The sequence below is a fragment of the Megalobrama amblycephala genome, linkage group LG23 (assembly GCF_018812025.1).
Source record: "Megalobrama amblycephala isolate DHTTF-2021 linkage group LG23, ASM1881202v1, whole genome shotgun sequence".
NCBI lineage: Eukaryota > Metazoa > Chordata > Actinopteri > Cypriniformes > Xenocyprididae > Megalobrama > Megalobrama amblycephala.
In genome coordinates, this window is record NC_063066.1 from 22,371,519 (window position 1) to 22,395,063 (window position 23,545).

At 37.3% G+C, this 23,545-nt stretch overlaps 1 protein-coding gene across 8 annotated transcripts in view; it reads left to right on the forward strand.

The window, feature by feature from the left end:
- The window catches only part of gria3b (glutamate receptor, ionotropic, AMPA 3b), a 147,040-nt gene that overhangs the window by 44,743 nt on the left and 78,752 nt on the right, over positions 1–23,545 (forward strand). For all 8 annotated transcript variants that reach the window (XR_007182703.1, XR_007182704.1, XM_048176213.1 and 5 more), the window contains exon 3: positions 1,811–2,050. Coding sequence is in view for 6 of the 8 variants with exons in the window: in XM_048176213.1 (XP_048032170.1) it covers positions 1,811–2,050 (240 nt within the window). In the remaining 2 variants the exon portion in view is untranslated. The remainder of the gene's footprint in view (positions 1–1,810; positions 2,051–23,545) is intronic.

Sequence of the window (23,545 nt, forward strand, 5' to 3'; positions counted from 1 at the left end):
TGGCCATTGAACAGCATTAAGTGGTCTGGCTGAGATCAAGCACTATTCCACAGCCATTACCAAGACATCAGAGCTCTGCTGTTCAGAGATTTTAGTCACACATCCAAATTGTTAGGAGAAAATAAGAAATTTTTACATCTCTTCAAATGGCTAACAAATTAATTATAAGATAGTTATAAGTTATATTTAATGTCAGTACTGTATACATACTTTTCACAGCTTTTAAAAGTACACATTATGTCTACTATCAATATGGCATCTACAGGTCAGTATTTTCTTAAGTAGTTGCTTTTTTTGATTGTCTGAAATGAAACATACAAAGTTCCTGCTACATTAAGAGTAAAGCAGAGAGAAGAGCAATTCAGAAACGCTCTCTGTCAGTAAATCATTTTGCACATTCTGATTGGCTGACATGTCTGGAGGTCGGCGCTTTAGAAAGAGGCCTTGGTTGAAGGAATTGTAGCGGTAGGAAACCACTTGCAGCTGACAGTGTTTCCAATTTAGCGTTTTTTGTTTGTTTGTTTTGTTTGTTTTGTTTTTTTACTAGATTTAGCGAGTCCCGTGCTTCTTTTGAGCCTTTTTTTTTTTAAAGCCTAGCGATAAATCTACCAACTTCTTGAATAAACCTTATCTAGATTCTTATCACTGATCTATATTTATGTGAAGTTCCTAAACATAATTTAGGGAGGAGCGAGCCCATCTAAACTTCCAATCAACAGCCAGAGTATATAAGCCGCTGCTTACCTCTCTTCAGTCTCAGCTGTTCCAGCATCCCTCCACCTCCCCAAACTCCATCTTCATCTCAGGTACCTTGCCCTATGTAATCATATCCTATATTTATTCACTGGGGGGTATATCAGAGCTCGAGTTGAAGCTGCTTCATCGAGCCCCTCCTCAGTGGACAGCAAGCCAATTTAGCTAACCTAATACCCTAAAGATTATATGGGCAAACGAACTCATTAAATTTATATAAATCAGTGAAATCACCATTATGACGTCATCCAGTTAATTTAGCAATCAGATTTAACTACTTTCAATTGAAAGCAGTCGGCAACACTGGGAGCTGCATGTGGTAACTAGGCATTTTTCACACAATTTCATCAGCCAACAGTAAAGTATGAACATAGAAATGCTGAAAAGATCAATATTGCTGGTCAACCTGTTAGGATACTGGTGTCCTCACCAGGGCTTCTCACTATCTTGAAAATGTCTTGCTAACATTTTATTATTTCTACTGTATTAAGCCACAGATTCCATAATTTGTTTATAAAATTCTGAAACTGTTGTTACAATGAACATCTGTAAATATCTTTTAAATAAGTATATCATCTCTAAATTCATATTATTTCTTGCATACAAAACTACCCATGTTGTTGCCCTTGGCTAAATATTGTAACACAGATGAACAGAGGTTTTTTGCAAACCGCTATCTGTGTCAGTAATTAGATGTTATTGGCTCATAGAGATGTGCATAATTATGCTTCATTTGCTTCAAGTGTTTTGGGAGAATAAGGAACAGCCAATCAGACATGAAGTTTTGTGTTTTGTTTAAGGCAAGAGTGTGTTGATGGGTTCTCACTGTGAGACGTAACGAAGTACTTTCATCTGCTGGAAATAATGCAATTATTTCTCCGCTCATATTTATGCAGTCAAAACAAATTTCCCTGTTTGTACAGATTTTCCTATTATTGCAATTACTCACATGCCAACATCATCCAATTCCATTTTGTAGGATTGGTTTAGAATTACAAAGCTGTTTTTACTGTTACTTGGTCGAAAACAAACTAAACTCGTCTTGCTCTGATTCCAGTTTGTTCGCAGTTCTCCAGAGGGGTGTACGCCATCTTCGGCTTTTATGACAAGAAGTCTATGAACACGCTGACCTCCTTCTGTGGAGCCCTCCACACCTCCTTCGTCACACCCAGCTACCCCATCGACTCAGACGTGCAGTTTGTCATCCAGATGCGCCCTCCTTTGAAGGGCGCCGTCCTGAGTCTCCTGTCTCACTACAAGTGGGACAAGTTTGTCTACCTCTATGACACAGACAGAGGTAAGTCCTCTTAGTTACCTGTGGAACTCCAAGCAAAGTGGTTGTCCTACTGTACATGAGTTAATGAGTTAGTGCTGATTTGTATTGTTTTTGCTGGGTTTGTAGCACATAAGGAGCAGGGCTTGATGGAGGATGGATGCCCCATTTGAGTCCTTAGGGTCTGGATAGAGCGCCTGCAGTACTGGTGCAAAGGTCCAGATATCTCTGGATACATGATGAATTTAGAACTGATGTGCCCCAGTTCTGAGCAGCATAGACGAGTTTGGGGCCCTAAACTACTTCACTTATTAAATAGCTCACCTTACTTTCCTAATACAGTTTATCTGCATTAGCACTGCACAGGGATATTGATTTCAAACAGTTCATAAAAACACATCTTGCTATTCATAAGAATGATTCACCCAAATAAGAAAACTGTGCCTTCTCTCCCACAAGTCATTCTTTTCCTCATGGAACACACAAACAAGATATGTTCTAAAGAAGGTGTATGCTGCTCTTTTCCAGTGAAAGCATGTGACCTGTGTCACTGCTATTTTATGATGTGTCAGTTCCGTATGAATTTGTACAATGTGAATCGTACAAAAACGTGCAATTTTTTGGGGAAATAAAAGCATGAAGGTACACCCCGAAACATAACTGTTACCGGCGTGCAAGCAGATTGTAGGAAAACGTACAAATGAGATTGCTTGAATTGCCGAATTGCCAAAAATGTAAAATATTTATGAACTGCCATGAGATTTTGTTGGTCAAGTTCTAAAATGGAGAAAGAAGAAGAAGAAAAAGACCATAACACCATAAGGGTAGTCGATATAACTTGCATCCTATATATTCCAAGATTTCTGAAGCCACACAATAGGTTTATGTGAGGAACAGGAAAAAAAAAAAGACAAAAAAGAAAAGTTGATATTCATTGAAAATGAATTTGTTATATCAGTCTGGAAGTACAGCTGAGATTTAAGAGCTATAGCAAGATTATCAGTAAAAAATGACTTAAATATCAGCTACTCATAAAAATAAAAAAATGAAAAAAATGCTGCTGGCTTCAGAAGACTAACCAGACATGATGTGATAAGATTCCACTGAATCACAAATCACAGCCAATAGGAAGAGTGTGTGGGTGGGCTCTCCAGTTTCTCACACTCTCAATGAAATGGATTGGTCAAATTCATAAATATTAAACCAATTTAACATTATTCAAAACACATACTTAGGGACTGATGCAGTCTTTGTCATGATATATACTTGTTTGTTTACACAAAGTTCATTTCAAACATTATTTTTTCCTTTTTCAATTTACTTGCAAGATCTAATGTAAATTATTCATTGTGAATAATTAAAGTCATGCACAATGATATTCATTTTATTATCATTAAAAACAACATCAGTACCTGAGCTGTCAATCACAACATCTCAGAAACGGAAAATTTCTGGAAATACAATCCCCTGATGGTCGTTACGTATCGCTTTCACAGCTGGTTATGACAAAAACTCTGATTTAACATGGAAAAGATGCCTTTTATGACTCCACTGCGTTGTGTCTGGTCAGGACACGTTGTTAGAATGTATCGCATGAGTCATATGGACTTCCTTTATAGTGCTTTACTATGATTAAATTGTCATTTTTTAAATGAATCAGTTCTCATTCACTTTCATTGTATAGAACATAGTGTGAATATCACATTATTAATATAATATAACATTATTTTTTATTACACCGAAGAAAGAAATCCATACAGGTTTGGAATAGAATTAGGATTAGTAAATAATGACATCATTTTAAGTTTTGGACAAAATGAGAAGTGGCAGTAAAATAATAGGATCCTAACATGTCTTTGTTACCCAATTAAAATTCAGGACCATAACACCGCCAATGCCTCATTACCTCCCCCCGCTCCCCCTAGCGCACCTGTTCTTGGCCATGGTTTGTGTTTACTAATCATGAAGAGGTCACAATCTCCGTTTGACCCAGAAGACACCTGCCCGATGATTCCGCTCTCTCCGTACTTTATAGATGGCACTGCAGTCGACTCCTCTGCCGCACTTGTCAAGTTACAACATCTGTGCTGTTGTTTCGGTGTGGACGCCGCACTGCCGTTCCACCGTTCGCCTTTCTGCACCATGTCCTATTTAACCATTCACTTACTCGCAAGGAACACATCATTTCCCATCGCTCATCTCAGATGGATTGAGCAATTAATTAAACTCAAGTGCTTTATGTTGAGGAATATCTGCGATGAATCAAAGCGTCTCATGGAGGCACACAAGCTCGAGGCGGTGACACTGGCATTTCGGGTCCCATTAAAGCCTGCTAGCATCCTGCGGTTGAGTTCACAATGGTTTTCCCGCAAAATGCATCACTAATTAGATGAGACACAGAGCTAGCTCAGAGAGCTCAATGAGTCTTTCCCCCTTCCCATCCCAATGTGTCCTTCATAGCAGTTTCCGCCTGGATTTGTTTCACTGCGATTTAAAGGTCATTTCCTGTAAGTTGCCAAGGAGCTTCTCAGTTCAGTAAAAGACAATGCAAAAGAGCAGTTTTAGCATATCTCTCAAACTCCAGGACTTGCAACCAAGGACACTATGTAAATAGACTGGCATTTTAATCAAATTACATTAACATACATGATATGATGTAGGGCTGCCACAATATCAGATTATCTTTGTTTATTTTGTTTTATACTTTTTTTTAACAATGAATCACACTCAAACTATGAGTGAATGGAAGTGGAGTTTCAGAAAGATGCTGCTGGATGATTTATGATATTGCAACACCCCTAATATGATATAATTGGAGTTAATCATAAAACATCCCACATGGAAAGAACCTATATGTGGATATATGCGCATATATGAAACCTATATGCAGTGTATATGTACATATATGCTGCATATATGCAAATATATGATAATATATATGCTGCATATATGAGCATATATGCTGCATATATGCGCATATATACTGCATATATGCTATATATATGCTGCATATATGCGTATATATACTGCATATATGTGTATATATGCCACATATAGGCAAAATTGAGGTACATATATGTGCATATACAGGAAATATAGGTCTCCTGTATTGCTTCTTCATATCCATATATATGCCCTATACATACAAGATATGTCTTCTATATAGCTAATGGCAGGATCTGGTCATTTTGTAGCTCATATCTCATTTTTGACTGTCATACATGATGCCTTGCTCATATTTTCTATTATCAAGGCAAAAACTAAGAATTAACGAAAAAAATTATGCAAGAACTTATGTATGTGCGAATGTAGCAGTTATGTATTTAGACAATTATTTTGTGATTCCACTTGCCATGACCATATTTGGGGTTTCCTGCCGCCATGCTGACTTGGGGTGTTGACGCACTTTGCTGCTTCCCAGTCTGCATGAGACATCACAGCGGTAGGTCGCACAAAGTTTTTGCGGTGATTCAATTAAGGCCATGTTTCATGTAACAGCTGAATTCACATGATATATTTGTATGATTGTAATCCAAAACCCCTCTGTGATGTACATTCAGATGTTTCGTTGATTATTTTTCTTTACTTAAGTTACTTTTAATATCTCTCTTTCTCAGCGTTGTGCGTTGCTGCCGCATGCTGTTTGTATGCTGCACAAGTCCTCATATATTGCCATTTGTGTTATACAGAATAAAGTGAGGACCTGATGGCAAGATTTTTCGCAGTCTGTCTTTGATTACGACACAACGCAGAAAACACACCGCTACACGAACACGTGAAATTGGTCCCACATGGAAAAAACCTATATAAACATATATGTTTCAATATAGGTTTGATATAGGTTTTTAATATATGTGACATATATAAAATTGGCCGTTTTCCTATATTATGTGTACATATATGTACATATATGTGTATATATATATATATATATATATATATATATATATATGTGTACATATACGTGTACATATATGTGTACATATGTGTACATATGTGTACATATGTGTACATATATGTGTGCATATATGTACATATATGTACATATAATATAGGAAAACGGCCAATTTTATATATGTCACATATATGTAAAACCTATATCAAAACCTATATTGAAACATATATGTTTATATAGGTTTTTTCCATGTGGGATTATTTGCTGAAAAATGAAATACAATTAATATGGCAGGTAAAGCTTTGAATTGATAGATAGGCGTCTTTGATTAGGTGGTACTTTAGGGTTGGATTTGCGCAATGGCTTATTAAAGGCCTGCTGAAGTGCCTTGGAACGCATAGCATTATTCAGTGTGTTTGACATAATTTAAACTGTAGGAAGACAGGGCAGGACAGCTCCTCCCCTTTTTTTTAAATAGCCAATAGCGTTTTGTTTATATCACAGCTCTGCTAGAGCCGTTGAGCTCGGTAAAGCCTCTAGTCTCTAACCATTTATCCTCCTAATCTCCTAAATATCGCTTTAAAATATAGCATTCTGTGCAGAATTCAAATGGGCCAAATACGTTTTGTCGCCTGCGCCGACTTGCGCATATGATCCGCTCTCTCCTCTCGTGTCTCTGGACTGGAGCAGACTGTGTGCACACTAACATGAATCCAGACTTCATTCGCCTCAATGGAAAGCATATTTACACTTAATCATTCCCTGTCCCCCATATAGTGCACTTTTGTGCCATTCACCACGTAGAAATAGTAAATGTGTGAACAAGTGACTGATTTCACCGCAGCATTCGCAGCTTCAGCATCTATTAAAAATGTAGGGGGGGCGGGACGCTTTAGAATCTAGAGAGCATTTGATTGGACAGAAGATCTGATGAGAAGCTGAAGTCCGCGGTGATGTCATGAAAATCTGTGATCCATTTTAGCGGAAGTGAGTGTAGGTTTTGAATGCTTATATCTCCTAAATGCAAATGTTGTCATTGTTTTGGAACACACCAGCTTATTCATAACATTAAGGCTAACATAACTTAGCATTTTGATTTCAGGGGGACTTTAAAGTTTTAGTCCACTTTCAAATAAAATTGTCCTGATAATTTACTCACCCCCATGTCATCCAAGATGTTAATGTCTTTCTTTCTTTCGTCAGTCGAAAAGAAATTAAGGTTTTTGATGAAAACATTCCAGGATTATTCTCCTTATAGTGGACTTCAATGGCCTCCAGATGGTTGAAGGTCAAAATTACAGTTTCAGTGCAGCTTCAAAGGGCTTTAAATGAGACCAGACAAGGAATAAGGGTCTTATCTAGCAAAACGATCTGTCATTTTATAAATAAAAAAATACAACTGTATATGCTTTATGAACACAAATTATCGCCTTGCACGTGCTTCTGCTTTCCGCATTTCCGTTTCGTTTTTTTTTTTTCCATAAGTTGAATAGGGAAGGCGTAGGACATACAACGTAAGCTTTTTGAAGAATATGGAAAGGGGAAGCACATGCAAGGCGATAATTTGTGTTTATAAAGCATATACAGTTATCTCAGTTAGATAAGACCCTTATTCCTCGTCTGGTATCGTTTAAAGCCCTTTGAAGCTGCACTGAAACTGTAATTTTGACCTTCAACCCTTTGGAGTCCATTGAAGTCTACTATAAGGAGAATAATCCTGGAATGTTTTCATCAAAAACCTTAATTTCTTTTCGACTGAAGAAAGAAAGACATGAACATCTTGGATGACATGGGGGTGAGTAAATTATCATGAAAATTTTATTTGAAAGTGGACTAATCCTTTAAGGAATATATGTATAGGTTAAGGGGCATGATTAAATGCATTACTGATTTTAATAATTAAATGCACTTAATTAATGTGTTAAATTGACAACCCAAATAACTACTAATTACAGCAGACACATGCATCTAATGCAAGACAACCAAATTAAATAATGTAGCAATTACGTTGCATTAAAACACTATAGCTTCTCGCTCAGATTATTGGCTCAGATTTAAGCTAAGCTTCATGCCCGGCCAGCATCCCTCCCTCAAAGGCAGCAGTGAAATGTAATCCTTATTACTGGAACCCCAGGAGAGGATTAACTGAGTTTATTAAAGCACTTCATCAGGAATCTTAAGTCAAGTTGACACTTGGCGCATCACATGGACACGTATATCAAATGACATGACCCTGATGCGACATGGACGGGTATGGCACAGAGATGCTGGCCAAAGATGTTTATTCGTTTTTGGCACGGTTTGCTATTTAAATCTAATTTGGGGTAAGGTTAGAGCTGGTGCTTATATTCTCATCACTCTGCCATTTTGATTGTTGTTGTTACCTTATAGTTGGGGTTAAAGTGTTTCCCACAGAATTTTGTGGGGGGTGGACCTCAGTCCCTTTGGGGGGTCCGGGGATATGACCACCCCACCCTACCCTGAAAGAAATTTTTGTACATTTTAATTAATCTGGTGCACTTTAAGAGTTCAAATTTAAGATCTCCAACCCATGTTCAGATTACAGCTATTACTGTCATAATAATAATAATAATAATAATAATAATAATATAGAATTATTATTATTATTATATTCTAATTTTTTGGCTTCCTAAAACAACAGTGTGAATGTAATGATTTGATAAGGGCACAAAGCCATATCACTCTTTCAATTTTAGTTCATTAAACAGATACTTTGCAACTGTGCAAAACAATGTTAGAGAGTTTTTATGTTATCATGAGAAGTTTTCACAAATTTTTGGTTCATTATGAAACTGTGGCGGCACAGATTAGATTATGGCGGGCCGCCAGAGTGGGTAATCAATGGGAACACTGGGGTTAGGGCAGGATGTGAGATGGGCTTAGTAGTACTATGCTTGTTTGACAGAAATATTATCTCAATGCCAACAAAAGATATTGATCCAGGAACACATTCAGGCAAGGAAGGTGCTTCCTACAAAGAAAATAATCAGTTTGCAAAGACAAAACATAAGGAATATTAAAAATATGAGATCAGATTATAAGAATAAGAATTAATCAGAATATAAAACACCCAAACCTCCCTTAAGCACATTGTGTTCTCATTGAGTTCAAGTTGTGTGAAGTGAATGTGAGGGGGGAATGACCAGATACAGGTGAAAAGTCATGTGAGAGGAGGCAGTGCCTCCATCACGCTAAATTTGGCTCATCCGTCCATGTCAACGTGATAATGCCCACTTCTTGTGCTCGCACTCGGTCCCCAAATCATTCTGGGTGGGTCTAACTGGTGGAGATGGATAGACTAATTACAAAGTAAACAGCTCACCCACTCAAATATCACCACTTTCAAAATTAACTTAAAATGACTTGAAATGATGATCTGCATGCAAGCTCATTTTAGCTAGTAATTAGCCAGTTTAAATTAAAGCCGCAAATTTGTGCCTGCAATCATCATGACACATTGCAATGTATGGTAAATACAATAAAAAGGCACAAACATGATATGATTTTGACTTTGTTTTAATAAATAGTGTTAATATAAAACATACAAAAATAATGTGTTTATATATATATATATATATATATATATATATATATATATACACACACACACACACACACACACACACACAAGCATACTATAGTAATAATTTACATTTAACAAAAGGAAGGCGGAGAAGGGACTTAAAAAAAATCTAACCTACTTGACAAGATCTTAGTCATCCCTATATTACGGGTCTGTACATATGGGTATTTTCAGTTCTCTCCATTTTACACTCAAGTGCCTTTTCCTAAAACAGCTGGTTTCACACACACACACTCACACACACACACACACACACAAGTGTGTTTTTTTTTTTTGTTTTGTTTTGTTTTGTTTTACTTTACTCTGGAATATATAATTCTGTAAATCCACTTAGTTTCATCTATGATCCTGCTAGGGAAATGTCTGTGTTTCTGCTACAGGACCATTTCTAGTTCAGTCATGGAGGATAATAGCAAACCCCCAATCTGCCCCCGGCACCCATCAACTCAATAAAAGCAATTATTTTCCCCATGTAAAGGACAGATAGTGAAAAGATGACGACTGAGGGATGAAACGCAAAAGCATCTAGCAAAGCAAGCTTAATTCTACAGTTCTTGGCTCAGTGGTTTTCAGGTGAACAACAGTTCAAAGTCAGGTTTACAAGGTAGTGAGCTGAAAGTCTAACTAATCACTGTTTGCCAGGTTAGAATTTGAAAGATACTTTCAAGTTTTCCGTCACATACAGGTTTTTTTGTTTGTTTGTTGTTTTGTTGTTTTGTTTTTTTTACAAAATAAGAATGAAGGTTTTTTCAAGATTCAAACCTTGAAATCAGGATTAGGCCTAAAATAATGTCATACATGTAAAAACTAGCAGAAAATTGAACAAATAGTATCCTGGCTCAGAGGATGATGGGAATCATGTTATTGTGGCAGTTTATTTGGTGACCAAGAGTTACAAATGGATGTCTCAAAAATGCTACAAAATGCACATCATATTTTGTGAGAAAGTGTGAAATGCTAGAGCAAATCAGGCACTATTTTTGGAAAAATCATTTCAAAATTAGTTGGAAACAAGTCATTTCTAATTTCATTCAGCAACAAGCATTTAATTCAGCAAATATGATGCAAGGTGGTGTTCATATATATATCTTTATTTCTTCCTTGAATTTCTTTTTTTTTTTCTCTTTTTTTTTTCTTTTCAAAAACAGCATTACCATTATTTATGTACTTATTTAATCTGTTTTAGGTCTATGTACTGTATTAAACTCACCCCTAAACAGCCCATAAAATCAAAACAAACTGGTAGGTTGCTTTACATGTAATCAGACACTCTCTTTCTGTCTAAATAGGTGGCTTTTGGAAAGATATAATATATAAGAAGACTTTATGCCAAGAATAGCTTTGCAATGGCCTTAATGCATTGACCAGGCATTCACGTCAGAGTTTGCATACTCGTGTAGACTATGTTTTTGGCCATAAAAAGAAACAAATCAAACGGCAGTAGAAGTCTTCTTTATTTCTGCAGACTTTGAGTTTCTCCTTGACATAAGTTGAGGAGTGAATACATTTATCCACTGAATGCATGCAAGTTAAAGAGAAGAAGTTGTGTGTGTGGGAGCAATAGGAAGAAGTGAGATGGATTTTGCCCTTTCTGAAGTGGCGGTCAGGTATGGGCAGATAATTGCCGGGCTTGTGCAGCAGAGACGGATGATTACAGGGTTTATTGTCTCTCGCAGGCACAATCAACCTTACCTCATGTCCCTGATTCAGCACACTCACTGCCACTTGATTTATGGGGTTCGGTGGCTCTCTCTCTCCCTCGCTCAGGCTTCATCATGGCCACTATATTGCTTGAATTCTCTCTCCTATATGCTTTCTTCCTCTTTTCCATCTCACGCGTACACTGTATTTCTCATTGTTTCTCTGTGTCTGTTGTCTCTCACTCACATAAATCTGATGCAGATGTATGTTCATCTCTGCTGGACACAGGGTCACGCACAAGGCCAGATTTGATATGAACTTAAATTTCAGGTAGCTAGAAGGATTTTGTACATTTACACGATGACAATGTGCTAAAAACACAAAAGTTTTCCTTTGCGTTTTCAGACGACAACATTGTCAAAAAGATCCCAGTTCATACGGATCCAAGAAAACGATTAAACACTGTATTCTGCTGCCAGGCCAGTATTTGACGATGTCACTGTGTAGAGAAACACTACACACCTGTGCACTGAAGCATAACCTGATATTGCTGAGTTCAACATGTTACTGGGTCAACATTTTTGTTGATCCTGGAACAACATTCAAATCAACCAATCATATTTGAGGGACAAGTTTACAGATTATGTCAAGTTTAGGCTTAAAATCATGAATTGATGCTTCTATATCAGTGTTATTCATGTATCATTTCCCTCTGATTTTTGGGATAACTTATGGGTAGGGTTAGGTTTAGGGGTAGGAATAGGGTTAAGACTACATTTTCAGACTAGAATGTTGTTCCAGGATCAACAAAATATGGTGACCCAGGAACGCATCTAACTCAGCAATATCAGGACATGCTAGACACAACACGTAATATGCATGACGCCACCGTTTTCACAAATTTGCGTTTTTGTAGGGACTATAACAGTATTGTTTTCAAAAACTTGAAACGCATTTATCATGTTAATGAAAAGACATAAAAAAAAACACAAAAAGATTTCAGATTTTAAAAAGTGTTGTGTAAACGGCCCCTTAAATAACACTGGTTGCATGACCCTACTTACAAAATATGCTAAATTCCTTTCACTTGAATTCAGTAAATTCCTCTTCCTGTCATTCTGTCCTGTGGGGGATGTTCAATTCAATTCCAATTCAGTTCCATTTCACAAACTGTGAATCTCATGAAAGGATTCTCTTCTAGAAACGGAAGAGGAGAAAAGCAGCCCAGCATGCCATTCTGACTGTATGAAAGCACTTTTTCTTTCATTTGACATTTGTGACTGGCAATTTTGGAAAAGAAGTAAGTGACATTCCATGGAAGAGACCCACCAGCCATCTATTTAGGTACAGAACAGCATTTATACCAGCAGGATCTTGACTATCTTGACCTCATCAACTGCATGACTACTCTCAGTAGTGAGGGAGTGACTGCAGTCCAACCATCAACCTCTGCACCCTGATCAATGCTTGCGTATCACACAGTCCAGTCAATGATATGCAGGCTAATCGGGGCATGACTACGGGTTCAGACTTGAAAAAATACATCAATAATTTCAACCAAGAACATGGACACACAAAATTATCAATCTGGTCTCGTGGAAAGACGTACCTGTGGGAACATTTTTGCAAGTCGCAAAATACGTACCAATACGTACATATCACTGCAGTTTCCAACAGAAATTAACACTAGAGGCAGTAAAACAGCAAGCACTTTTAATAGTTTTCATACACACTTATGATTACAGGGTCAGATTGATTAATAAAGACTTGTTTTCACATCTCCTTGCACAATACTATTTTATGATCACAAAACACTTTTTACCAAAGTGCATGATTTGTAAACAAATACATTTTGGACTTTGCATTGCTTAACCAGCTCCATATGTTTCGCTTTTCTGACATACACCGCATTCCAAATCATTATGCAAGTGAATAAGATTTCTGTACAATAAACATTCAGATTTTAGTTTTTCTAAGAAAATGTTTGTTTGTTTATTTATCCATGACTTTTTAGATAAACAAACAAAATAATTTTCCAGGTCTATGGAAACCCTACTTAGAGGTTGTTCCACATTATTAAGCAAGTCACAGTTCTCATGCAATATGAGGAGGAAGAAAGATCTTTCTGAAGATGAAAAGCATGAAATGGTACAATGTTGTGCAAAAGGCATGAAAACAACTAATACTGTGTGAAAACTGAATGGAGATTATTGAATTATCATAAGATTTGTGAGTGATTTAGAGCACAGCAGAACTCGGTCAGATAAAGGCTTATTAATGAAAGTTCCTGTCAAAAAAATTAATTGTATTAAAAGGGCAGCTATAAAAAAAAGCCAGTGTTGAGCAGCAAACAGGTATTTGAAGCTGCTGGTGTCTCTGGAGTCTCAAGAAGCTCTGTATGCAGGCTGGCAGTTGTGCATAAAGATGCATTTTAGCCACCACTAACCAAACCTCACAAAGAGAAACATTTATACTTAGGATGCGGAAACATTTATACTTAGAATTATACTTAGGATGCGGAAGGCTTGGGTACGAATCCCGTGAAAGATGGGTCACGGTAAAAGAGCTCAAAGATGAGAGATCAAAAACAAGATAAAATGGCATGATTACGAAAACTTTTTATATCACATTTGCTTTTGTTAACACTATTGGGTAGGTTTAGGTGTAGTGTTGGTGGTACTTTATTTTAAAACGTAATGGAGCATTACACTTTTAGCACCACTCACCGGACATTTCAAATCAGAACTTCGGTGATACATATAAAACCAACGTAATAAAAATGTACCATATTCACGTTCAGAAAAAAACTGATCACGCTTTTAGCGCCACTCAGTGGACATTTCACTTTGAAACTGTCACGAAATGTACATGGCGCTATGTATTTTCCTTTTGCAAAAATGTTCCCAGAGGTACAGTTTTCTAATGGGACTGAGTTAAAAATGATATATGCAACATGCAATTTCACTAGAATTTTTTATTTTTTTTATTTTTTTTAATTTATTTTCAAGTCTTAAATTCTTATAGAGTAAACAGCGAGGGGAAAAAAATGCTGAATACCAGAAAGGACTTCTTTCTAGAGCATAAAAATACTGTACCCACCCAAACCTGCAGTATAATATAATATAATATAATATAATATAATATAATATAATATAATATAATATAATATAATATAAATGTTTGATGTGTCTTTTCCATTGAGGGTCTACAATGGTTTTGCACACCCCTCAATAAAATGGGTAGTTTTGCCCCTGGTTCTAGTAAATGTAAAAGATATGCATATCCACATTGGGGTTATATATAACATCTGTCATGATTTCATGTGATTGTTTTTTCACTTCTAATGAATTTACACTACCCCTCGCATAAACATACCCCTCCCGTAATGTCTGTGTTATGAGGTTGTGTGGTGTTTGCGAGCGATAAAGCTGGCGTGAGAACATCTTCAGTGTAATGACTGCAATCCATTACTAAGTGTGTGTGTGTGTGTGTGATGTGCAAGAAAACACTAATCTGTATAATGTGTACATACACAACTACTGAGCACTGCCTCAACTGTCAATACAAGACTTGTTCAATGAAAAAACAAATTTATCATTTTTCTTTTGCTGCAGCAATGGAGAAATAATATTTAACTGGCCCATGCGAATCCATGCCCACACTTATTAACTGTTTAACAAATGACTGACACAGGCACAACCAAATGTGAAACGTCTTGATAAACAGATCATTCACTCCAGGATCCATTGAGCTGGGATCAGGATTTGTGTTTGTTTGGAAGGGAATAAATTAGAAGGTTTACATGTGCGAAAATATCATAAAAGTAGTCTGAATAATTAGTGCACAGGCCATATTATAAGCTGCAAACTAAAACATAACCACTTGATGGCTGTATCCGAAAACGCATACTATCTTGAGAAGGTACTTATTTTAAATAAGTACTTTGTGAGCGCTAAAAAAGTATGTTATGTAGTATGAATGTAATCCGTTCGTACTACATTTACCATGCTGTCATTATCATGTGACCTTCACTGCCATTCTCAAAACCTCTCCATTGGCCTCATGGGATAGTAAAGTGTCCATCATATGCACACTTCAAAATCTCGCCAGAAGTAGTAGGTCATTCTAGTACTTTTTGCCTAATTTCTTATGATTACTGTGAATTTGGACATGCTTCTTTTGTCACATACTGTTTTTCACCTACTATATAGTAAGGAAGTATGCGATTTCAGATGCAGCTGTTGTTTCATTTTTTTTTTTTTTTTTTTTTTTTATCTAAGCTATCATATGTGGAAGTCTTATGAACCACTTTTATGATACTTCTGGAGTTTTTATTATTATTCTTATTATTATTTTTGTCAAACTGATATTCTTCAAAAAAACAACATTTATGTTATGGAACAACATGGTGAGTACATGATGGCAAAATGATGTTTTTTGTTGTTGTTTGTTGTTGTTGTTGTTGTTGTTGTTTGTTTTATGGTAAACTATCCCTTTAACGCTACGATTTAAATGTAAATTCTGGTCAGGCAGAAAGAAATTGCATTCAAATGGCCAGCATTTTCCTCAGAAGCCTTGTGCAATGAACCATTACCAAGCCCAAGACAACAACATTCAATATTGCATGGCAGGACTTGTAAGTGAAGATGGTTTGTGATGTGTGTCAAGCTAAATCCAGCAATATCCTTCCTTTATTGACTAAAAGCTTTTCATTAGGGTAAATAAAACAGAGAAGCCAAGTCCTCCCACCGTGAGAGCTTTATCCACCCACTGCAGTGCACAATTAAAATCCATATTTCACAGTTGGGGAAGAAAAAAAACATCACAAATGTTGAACAACAAATCATTTTTGTATATAAAAAAGATGCACAGAGGAGAAATACATCAAGCAGATGATATTTCTTTGTTTTTATTCCACTGGTGGGATTCTTGAATTCACTTTTATTCTTACCAGGGGTAAGATACTCTTGTAGTCTTATGACACGAGCAATATAACAGCGTATTATGCGTCTCACATATGCATCGTAATTAGAGACGAATTGCCCCCAAATTGGTGAGTGTCCTTCAAATGCCCCAACCACCCATGAAGATTTCAACACACCACGAATCAATACATGTGCACTTACTGAGTCTGTGTAATCAGTGACCTGACAATGGCATTCACAAGATTCATTCACAAGAAAAACAACAATAATGGCAGAGCTGAGCTGCAGTAAACATATATAAGGGGGGGTGGGACACTGGTCCATATCGGGACACAGTTTGCCACATATTTTTTAGACGTATTATTGCGTCTGGTGATTGTCTGCACCACCAGCCCCTCCCCCAAGACCAGATGTCCTGTAATGGCAGGGATATCCTTTACTGTCTCACATTAAAGTGGCAAACCTACTCTACTATATAGTTAATAAATGAATAGTCATTTTGGTAATACTTTATTTCAATTGTCCACTATTGTATAAGCAACTTTGCAACTATGTCAACTAACTCTATTATCTTGAGGTTTATATCTATTATATCTCGAGTATTAGTAGACTCTTGTCAGGGTTCTGTCACTTCAGTCAAGTATATTCTTAGTCTGGTGACAGAGCCATGACCCTCATGTATCATCCTGTCTTTGTGTGAGCATGCGGCTTTGAGCATGCTTGGGTTGTACAATCTCTTGTCCACGTGACATTTTGTATGTGTGGAGCATGATGTCCGGATCATAGCACTTCTGTCTAGTTTGGTTTCAGTTCTTTGCTAGGGTTCGGACATTCATGCGCCATGTTTGGTCTTTCATTGTGAACGCATGGTGAGGAAACAAACAACTGGCCTTGTGTCTCACATGCTTCATCTAGCGTTCTTGTGTTGTCATGTTCTGTGTAGCACACGGTTCGTGTTTTTCAACAGCCGCATCCTTCGTGCTTCATGCATGTTGTGCTTTGTGTGGACGTGTGGTCTGTTGGAGCTCTCATTGGCCATTTGTTCTCATGTTGTGTTTTGTTTTGTTTTAAGCTTGTGGTCTGTGGTAGTTATCATTCTCATTGGCCACCTGTTCTCATTTTATGTTTTGTGAACACATGACTTTTGTGTTTGTTTCTATGGGCCATGTGTTCTCTTGTTTATTGTCTAACCCCGCCCCTCTTGTTATCTGATTATTGGTTAATTTGCCCTGCCTGTCCTCGCTCGTTCCCTGCTTTGTTTGCTCTCCTATTTATTCTCCTTGTGTGATCTGTCCTGTGCTTCATTTCTCTACCCATATCCTGACAATCGTCTACTTAATATCTTCTAACACTTTATTTTGATACACCTCTAACAGACAAATATCCATAGACTTGCATACATGTTTCAGAAAACCCAAATAATAAAAACGTTTATATATATAAATAAAAGATTGGTAATCTGAACAAAGGTAAAATCCAATAAATCATTGCCAAAACATGGTGTGGATTAATTTGTAGCTGCATTTCTTCCACTTTTTAATTTGTTTTATACATGGCAACATAGCAAGTTATTAACAACATTATCTTTCTTATACTTGGGTTACTGAACATGTACACAGGTCATAACATAAATATATTTCAGCAGTGTATGAGACGGGGGATCCCCCAAATGAGGTGCCAGATTGGATCTTGGAGGTGCCGATCTGGATCCGGCTTGTTCCTGTACAAATTAAGCCCTGAGTCTACTAATACTTTAATGAGAGTTATTTGACATGTAGTTGCAAAGTTACTTATAATTAGTAAAATATCTAAAGTGGAACATCTAAATAAAGTGTAACTGTCATTTTAAAAAATTGTTATTTAAAAACATTTAAACCTCCCATGAGACATGGAAACAGACATGTTGAGATCACATGAACAGGTGAATATAATGGAAGGCATAAATGGAAGGTGAATATAATGAGAAATGAGGTTCCCTGAGAAGAGGAATGAGACACTGCGTAATGGAGATGACGCTATGGGAATGCATTGCATGAGTGTCTGAAGCATGTGTGTTACATGCCAATCTTGATTGGCTACCACCATCAGGTGACATCACGGGTGCTCTGACAGGATATAAAAGGGCACCCAAAGAGAACGTCATCAAATTCATATTCTGAAGGAAGATGTACAGGCATGCCGGAAGTATGGCAATGAGACAGTGTCTCATTACCCTTCTCAAGAAACCATTGTTACAGTTGTAACCTAAAAGCCAGATATCATTCTAAATAATTGGCGGGGAAATTTAGTATCAGTACATTTTTATTTTTAGTTTAGTTTAGTTCAGTTATTAATTTTAGTGCTTTCATTCATTTCAGTTAGTTGCCAAGGTGACATTTCTACTTTTTTTTTTAAATTTAGTTTAACACTCTGAAGTCGGGAAATGCGCCGGCGCATTTTGCTGAATTTTTTTCACATAGCAGCAAAATCAACTTAAAATACTTTGTCACTTTTTGTCATAGAGACGGAAGTAATATATCAATTGAAACTATAGAATGTCTTCTTTTATTTGTGTGCACTCAGAGTAAAAACAAAATATTGTGCTTTTTGCAAAATAAAGAAAACTAACATGATGTGTGATCTGTCGTCTGCCTCTGAACGAAGTCCAATCTGGTACTCCCTCAGAAAATGAACTGTAACTTAGTGAGTACTAATCACACAAAAATAAGACATGTGTTTAAAGAAACATTTAAATGTCAGGTTTTAAATTGTGTAAGTCAAATCAAAAACAAATATTCTCTGTTTATGTGTAAGGAACCCATAGCTGGAGACTGAGTTGAATCCATAGTGCAGAGGTTGTTTATTGTCAAAAACAAACTCAGAATGAACAATACAAGACGGCAGGCAAAAGATGTAGTCAAAGTAGAGGCAAGGTTCAAAAACACAGCAAGGCAGGCAGGCAACAGGCTAAATCCAAAACAGTAGACAAAAAGGTAAATCCAAAAACAGGCTAAAGGGTCAAGATACATGGAATAGGCAGATATAAGATTAAAAGCTTGGTAAGGCAGAGTTAAAGGTCCTATGACATGCTACTTTTTGGATGCTTTTATATAGGCCTAAGTGGTCCCTAGTACTGTATCTGAAGTCTCTTTCCCGAAATTCAGCCTTGGTGCAGAATTTCAGCCACCACAAGCCAGTCCCACAATGAGCTTTCCTCAGGATGTGCTGTTTCTGGGTCTGTAGCTTTAAATGCTAATGAGGAGGAGAGAGGCGGGGCAAGGTGGAGGGTGGGTGTGGCCTTAACCAGCTTGCGGCTACAGTACCATGCGCTAATGTTGACAGTGGATATACAGTATCCAATGGCTCATAGAATCTGGAAATCAGCTCTGCAATCTGGAAATGTGGAAACAGTCGTCGGTGAAATGTGTGGCGCAGACATACAAAACTATGGGAAGTTGTATCGTATTACCAGAGAAAATAAAATTAACCCACTGTTTCTTCATAGGCTCAGATGAAGGAACTAAAAAAATACTAATGTGTTCATTTGTACATCCAGACACTGAGCAACTCCCATGATTCGCTCGTTTGCAAGACATGATGTGTCTCTCAAGGAAAAAAAAAATATTGTGCTTGAATCTCACTGTAGTAGCTCATTTTCTCATGGGCGGGCAAAGCAGAGAAATGGGAGGTAACCTTTCCCCTTATGACGACATATGGGGAAGATTCCAGATTGGGTCGTCTGAGCTTTAATTTTCTCAAACGCGAAGCAAAACACCCTGTGCTCGGTTTACACCCATCGCATTTTCTAGCCACTGGGGGACCATATGCAGGCTAGGGGAACTCATATTAATGTTAAAAAACGTCATAAAGTGAAATTTTCATGCCATGGGACCTTTAACATGCAATACTTCGCAAGGTATTCAGATAAGCACATGGCTTATAAGGCTGCAAACAGGACATGAGAATACAAACAGGAAGAACCACTAAAACTCAGGTGACGGCTCCCTCTGCTGGAGGGATGAACTGTGCATGGGCTGAACTGTTACATTATGTAATCTGTATGAAAAGTGAGACATGTCAGACGTTGGTGACTCAGCTCATTATGCACTAATTCGGCCACGCCCACGGAGCTCGAGTGCTATTCAGACGCAAATTCTGAGGTGACACATGCAACAGAGTGAACGCCCATGTCAGCTCGGAAAAACGCTTCAAGCTTGGTCAGTTTCATGTAGGCTACTTTTCATCATTTTGAGATGCGGTGAAGAATAATTCTAAAAGGATTTACCTCAGTGGAAGAGCTGTTTTTTTTTTATCAGTATTGCTGTTTTTTATCTTTTTGATCAAATAAATGCAGGCTTGATGAGCATGTGACTTCTTTCTAAAACATTATAAATAGTAATGCGTCAAATCTTTTGATCGGTTCTGTAATTAAAAATATAATAGGCCTATACAAAATTTTCTTCACATGATGTGCAATAATACGTGCATGCATGAGATCACAAAAATCATGTTTTCTGCTAAGAGTGGACATTATTTTAATGTTAATACAATAGCTGATATGATCCTGTTATCAGCATGCTCACAGAGGGTTTTTTATCTCACGGATTTGAGAATTATATTGGTCCACACTGGACTACATGCATATGATACTAAGATCACTGACTGGAAGCAGGAAAGTTCTTTTTTTTTTTTTTTCCATTGCAGAAACACCAAATGCCAGGTATGTGATGTTCACATATATATTTGAACAGAATTTATTTCCAGGTATAACTGTGTACTCAAAATGTGTCTTTGACTCTCATTTATATAGTTAACTATATTTTAAATAAACTTCAAAAAAAAAGTTTAAGACAAAAAGTGTCTTAGAAATTTAAAATCAATACATTGTTTTTTGTATCCGAGTAGGCAGGATAATTTCCACATTATTTTGAAGCAAAAAACTCTAGACAAAAATATCCAATTCCCAAAAGTCTTGTGGAAAAAAAAACATTTAGTGTGTATTATTTTTTTATTTTATTTTTTTTTATTTTTTTTTTCAAAAATCACGCATATAGGTAATTCTCTCAAAAATACAAACATGTACATACTTGTTGCTCACATATTCTTGTAGCCTAGTTTCTGCTGAATATAGTGTAATGAGACTTTTGTCATTAATGTGTTAATAAACAACTGAAAAAAGCACAAATGTCAGGGCATGTCAGAACTTCTCCAGGACCCCAAATCAGTCTCAGACTCCAGAGAGTTAAGTTTTTTTTTTTTTTTTTTTTTTTTTTATCTGATATTTTATTTTATTAGAGCCTTATTTAAATTAATAAAATGTTTTTAATAGTTTTAGTTGATCATAACAACAAAGGCGGGTCGATAACTATGGTATGCATTGCAATTCACTACTCTCTATTTTTAGAAGTGATTTTTGCACACACTTCTTGATTAGTCATTTACACACCTTGATTTAACACACACTCCAATGACCTCTGCTCAATGGCAGATGCCATTGTAGTAAAAGATTGTCAGCAGTTGTAACAGTTACATTGTTCACTTGCATCTGTACTGACAGTTTCTGATGCTTCTGAATGAATTATTCCTGATGTGTGCTAAGTTTAGCGACCTACCTTGGAGACAGGTCAGACATCCCCACATGAACTACATATAAAATACATATTTTATGCCCTCCGTTAATGTGCGTTATGCTGCCGCAGTACCCTTGAGTCACTTCATGCACTTCGTAGTGTGTCCAATGTCTGACAAAATCAATGGGAAGGCACAATGCGGAGTGATGAACGTGCTTGTGAATGCTGTGAATGGAAGGAAGCCCTTGAATGGGTTTAATGTTGAGACACAGAAACCTTCCCTGCAGCTCACTGAAGAATCTCAAAAGGATGCTCTAAATGAAGGCCATTGGCTCTGCATTAAACTCCCATAATTCACAATAATGAGCCTGTTTAGCGGCTTTCAGTTTAACGCAGAGGATGAATGCCGCCTGGCACAGTTGGCAGAGATGGGCGGCACAGAGGCCAAGGCGCCTGTGAATAGGATTATTAGATGACCACACTTAGTTAGATCATCGCTCTATTTCATTAGTCAACCTCGGGAAGAGGAAATGGCCGTATCATGTTCACACAGTCAATGAACAGCTTTTAAAGGGACGGCCTTTTTAACCCTTGCCCTTTCATCTATTTTTAACTTCCCTGTTCATATATGCACTTCTCTAGAGTGCTCTGGTACTCCCCTGTCTCATTAAATGAGACTTTTCTCCCTTTTCTCTTATAAATTTTATATCATAGAATGGGACTCTATTATACATTATTACACTTCTATTATACTATCATAGATTTTATTAATGTTTTGAATTAGCTTTTATTTTATTTTATTCAGTTTTCATTTTAATTTATAGTTGAATTTTTAGTAATTTTGTTATGTATTTTTGTTATTTTGTATTATTTTTAATATTTCTATATGTCATGCTTTGGCTGCGTAAGGTATGTGCAGGAACAGGAAGAATAAGATAAATAGAATTTATATACAGGGAAAGAAACATCTCCAAACTAAGCTGAAACATTAACGAGAACTGACAAAGGTGTACTGAAACAAGGGAACTTTTACATACACTGACAAACAAGGATAACTAATTAGTCCACAGCTGAACTAAATGACTAATCAAATGAGTAGTCATAGAAACAAATGACTGGTAAGAAACAGAACAAAAGGAAACAAGAAAATGAGAAATGCAAACTAAAAATCCATGAAAAAGACACTAACTAGACCTAATGGTGACAGTACACCCCCCCTCTGGGAAGGTGGGCCTCATGCTGTAGAGATAGATGAGGTTGTTGAGATGAGAGGCCGGTGAAGGAAGTCCCAGAGGAGGGAACCAGGGTGGTGAAGATGGTGGTAGTAACCATGGTGGAGTTGGTGGGAGCCAGATGACAGCCCACGGCAGAGTCGATAGAGGGAGGAGCCAAGATTTGGCAGACGACATCCAGGGGATGACCGATAGGAAAATGTAGATGATGTCCATGGTGCAGGCAAGGTGACGGCTAACCTAGGTGGAGCTAGAGGGACGAGGGAGTCTGGTGGAGCCGCAAGGCCGAGGCTCTCTGGTGGAGCCGAGGGAGAGAGGAGCCAATGCAAAGCCAACAGGTCGATGGATCAAGGTGGAGCAAAGGGATCAGTGGCCGAAGGCAGAGCCAGGGGATTCACCTGCTTGGTGGAAGCAGGCGATCATAAGACCTGAGGCTTATCCACACCACAAGGTGTCCAAGGAGAGGACAAAGGGCTGAAGGGAACCAGCGAACATGAGGCTGAAGGATTGGCTGATGCAGGATCAGTGACGACAACATAATCTCAATCCAAGGTGATGAATCATGCTTGACGCTGGGCTGAACCAGCACCAATGATGGCACAGACGATTCAGGGCTGGGCAGTACCAGTGGTGATGAACAAACAATAATGCATGTAGGAACTGATGATGTAAA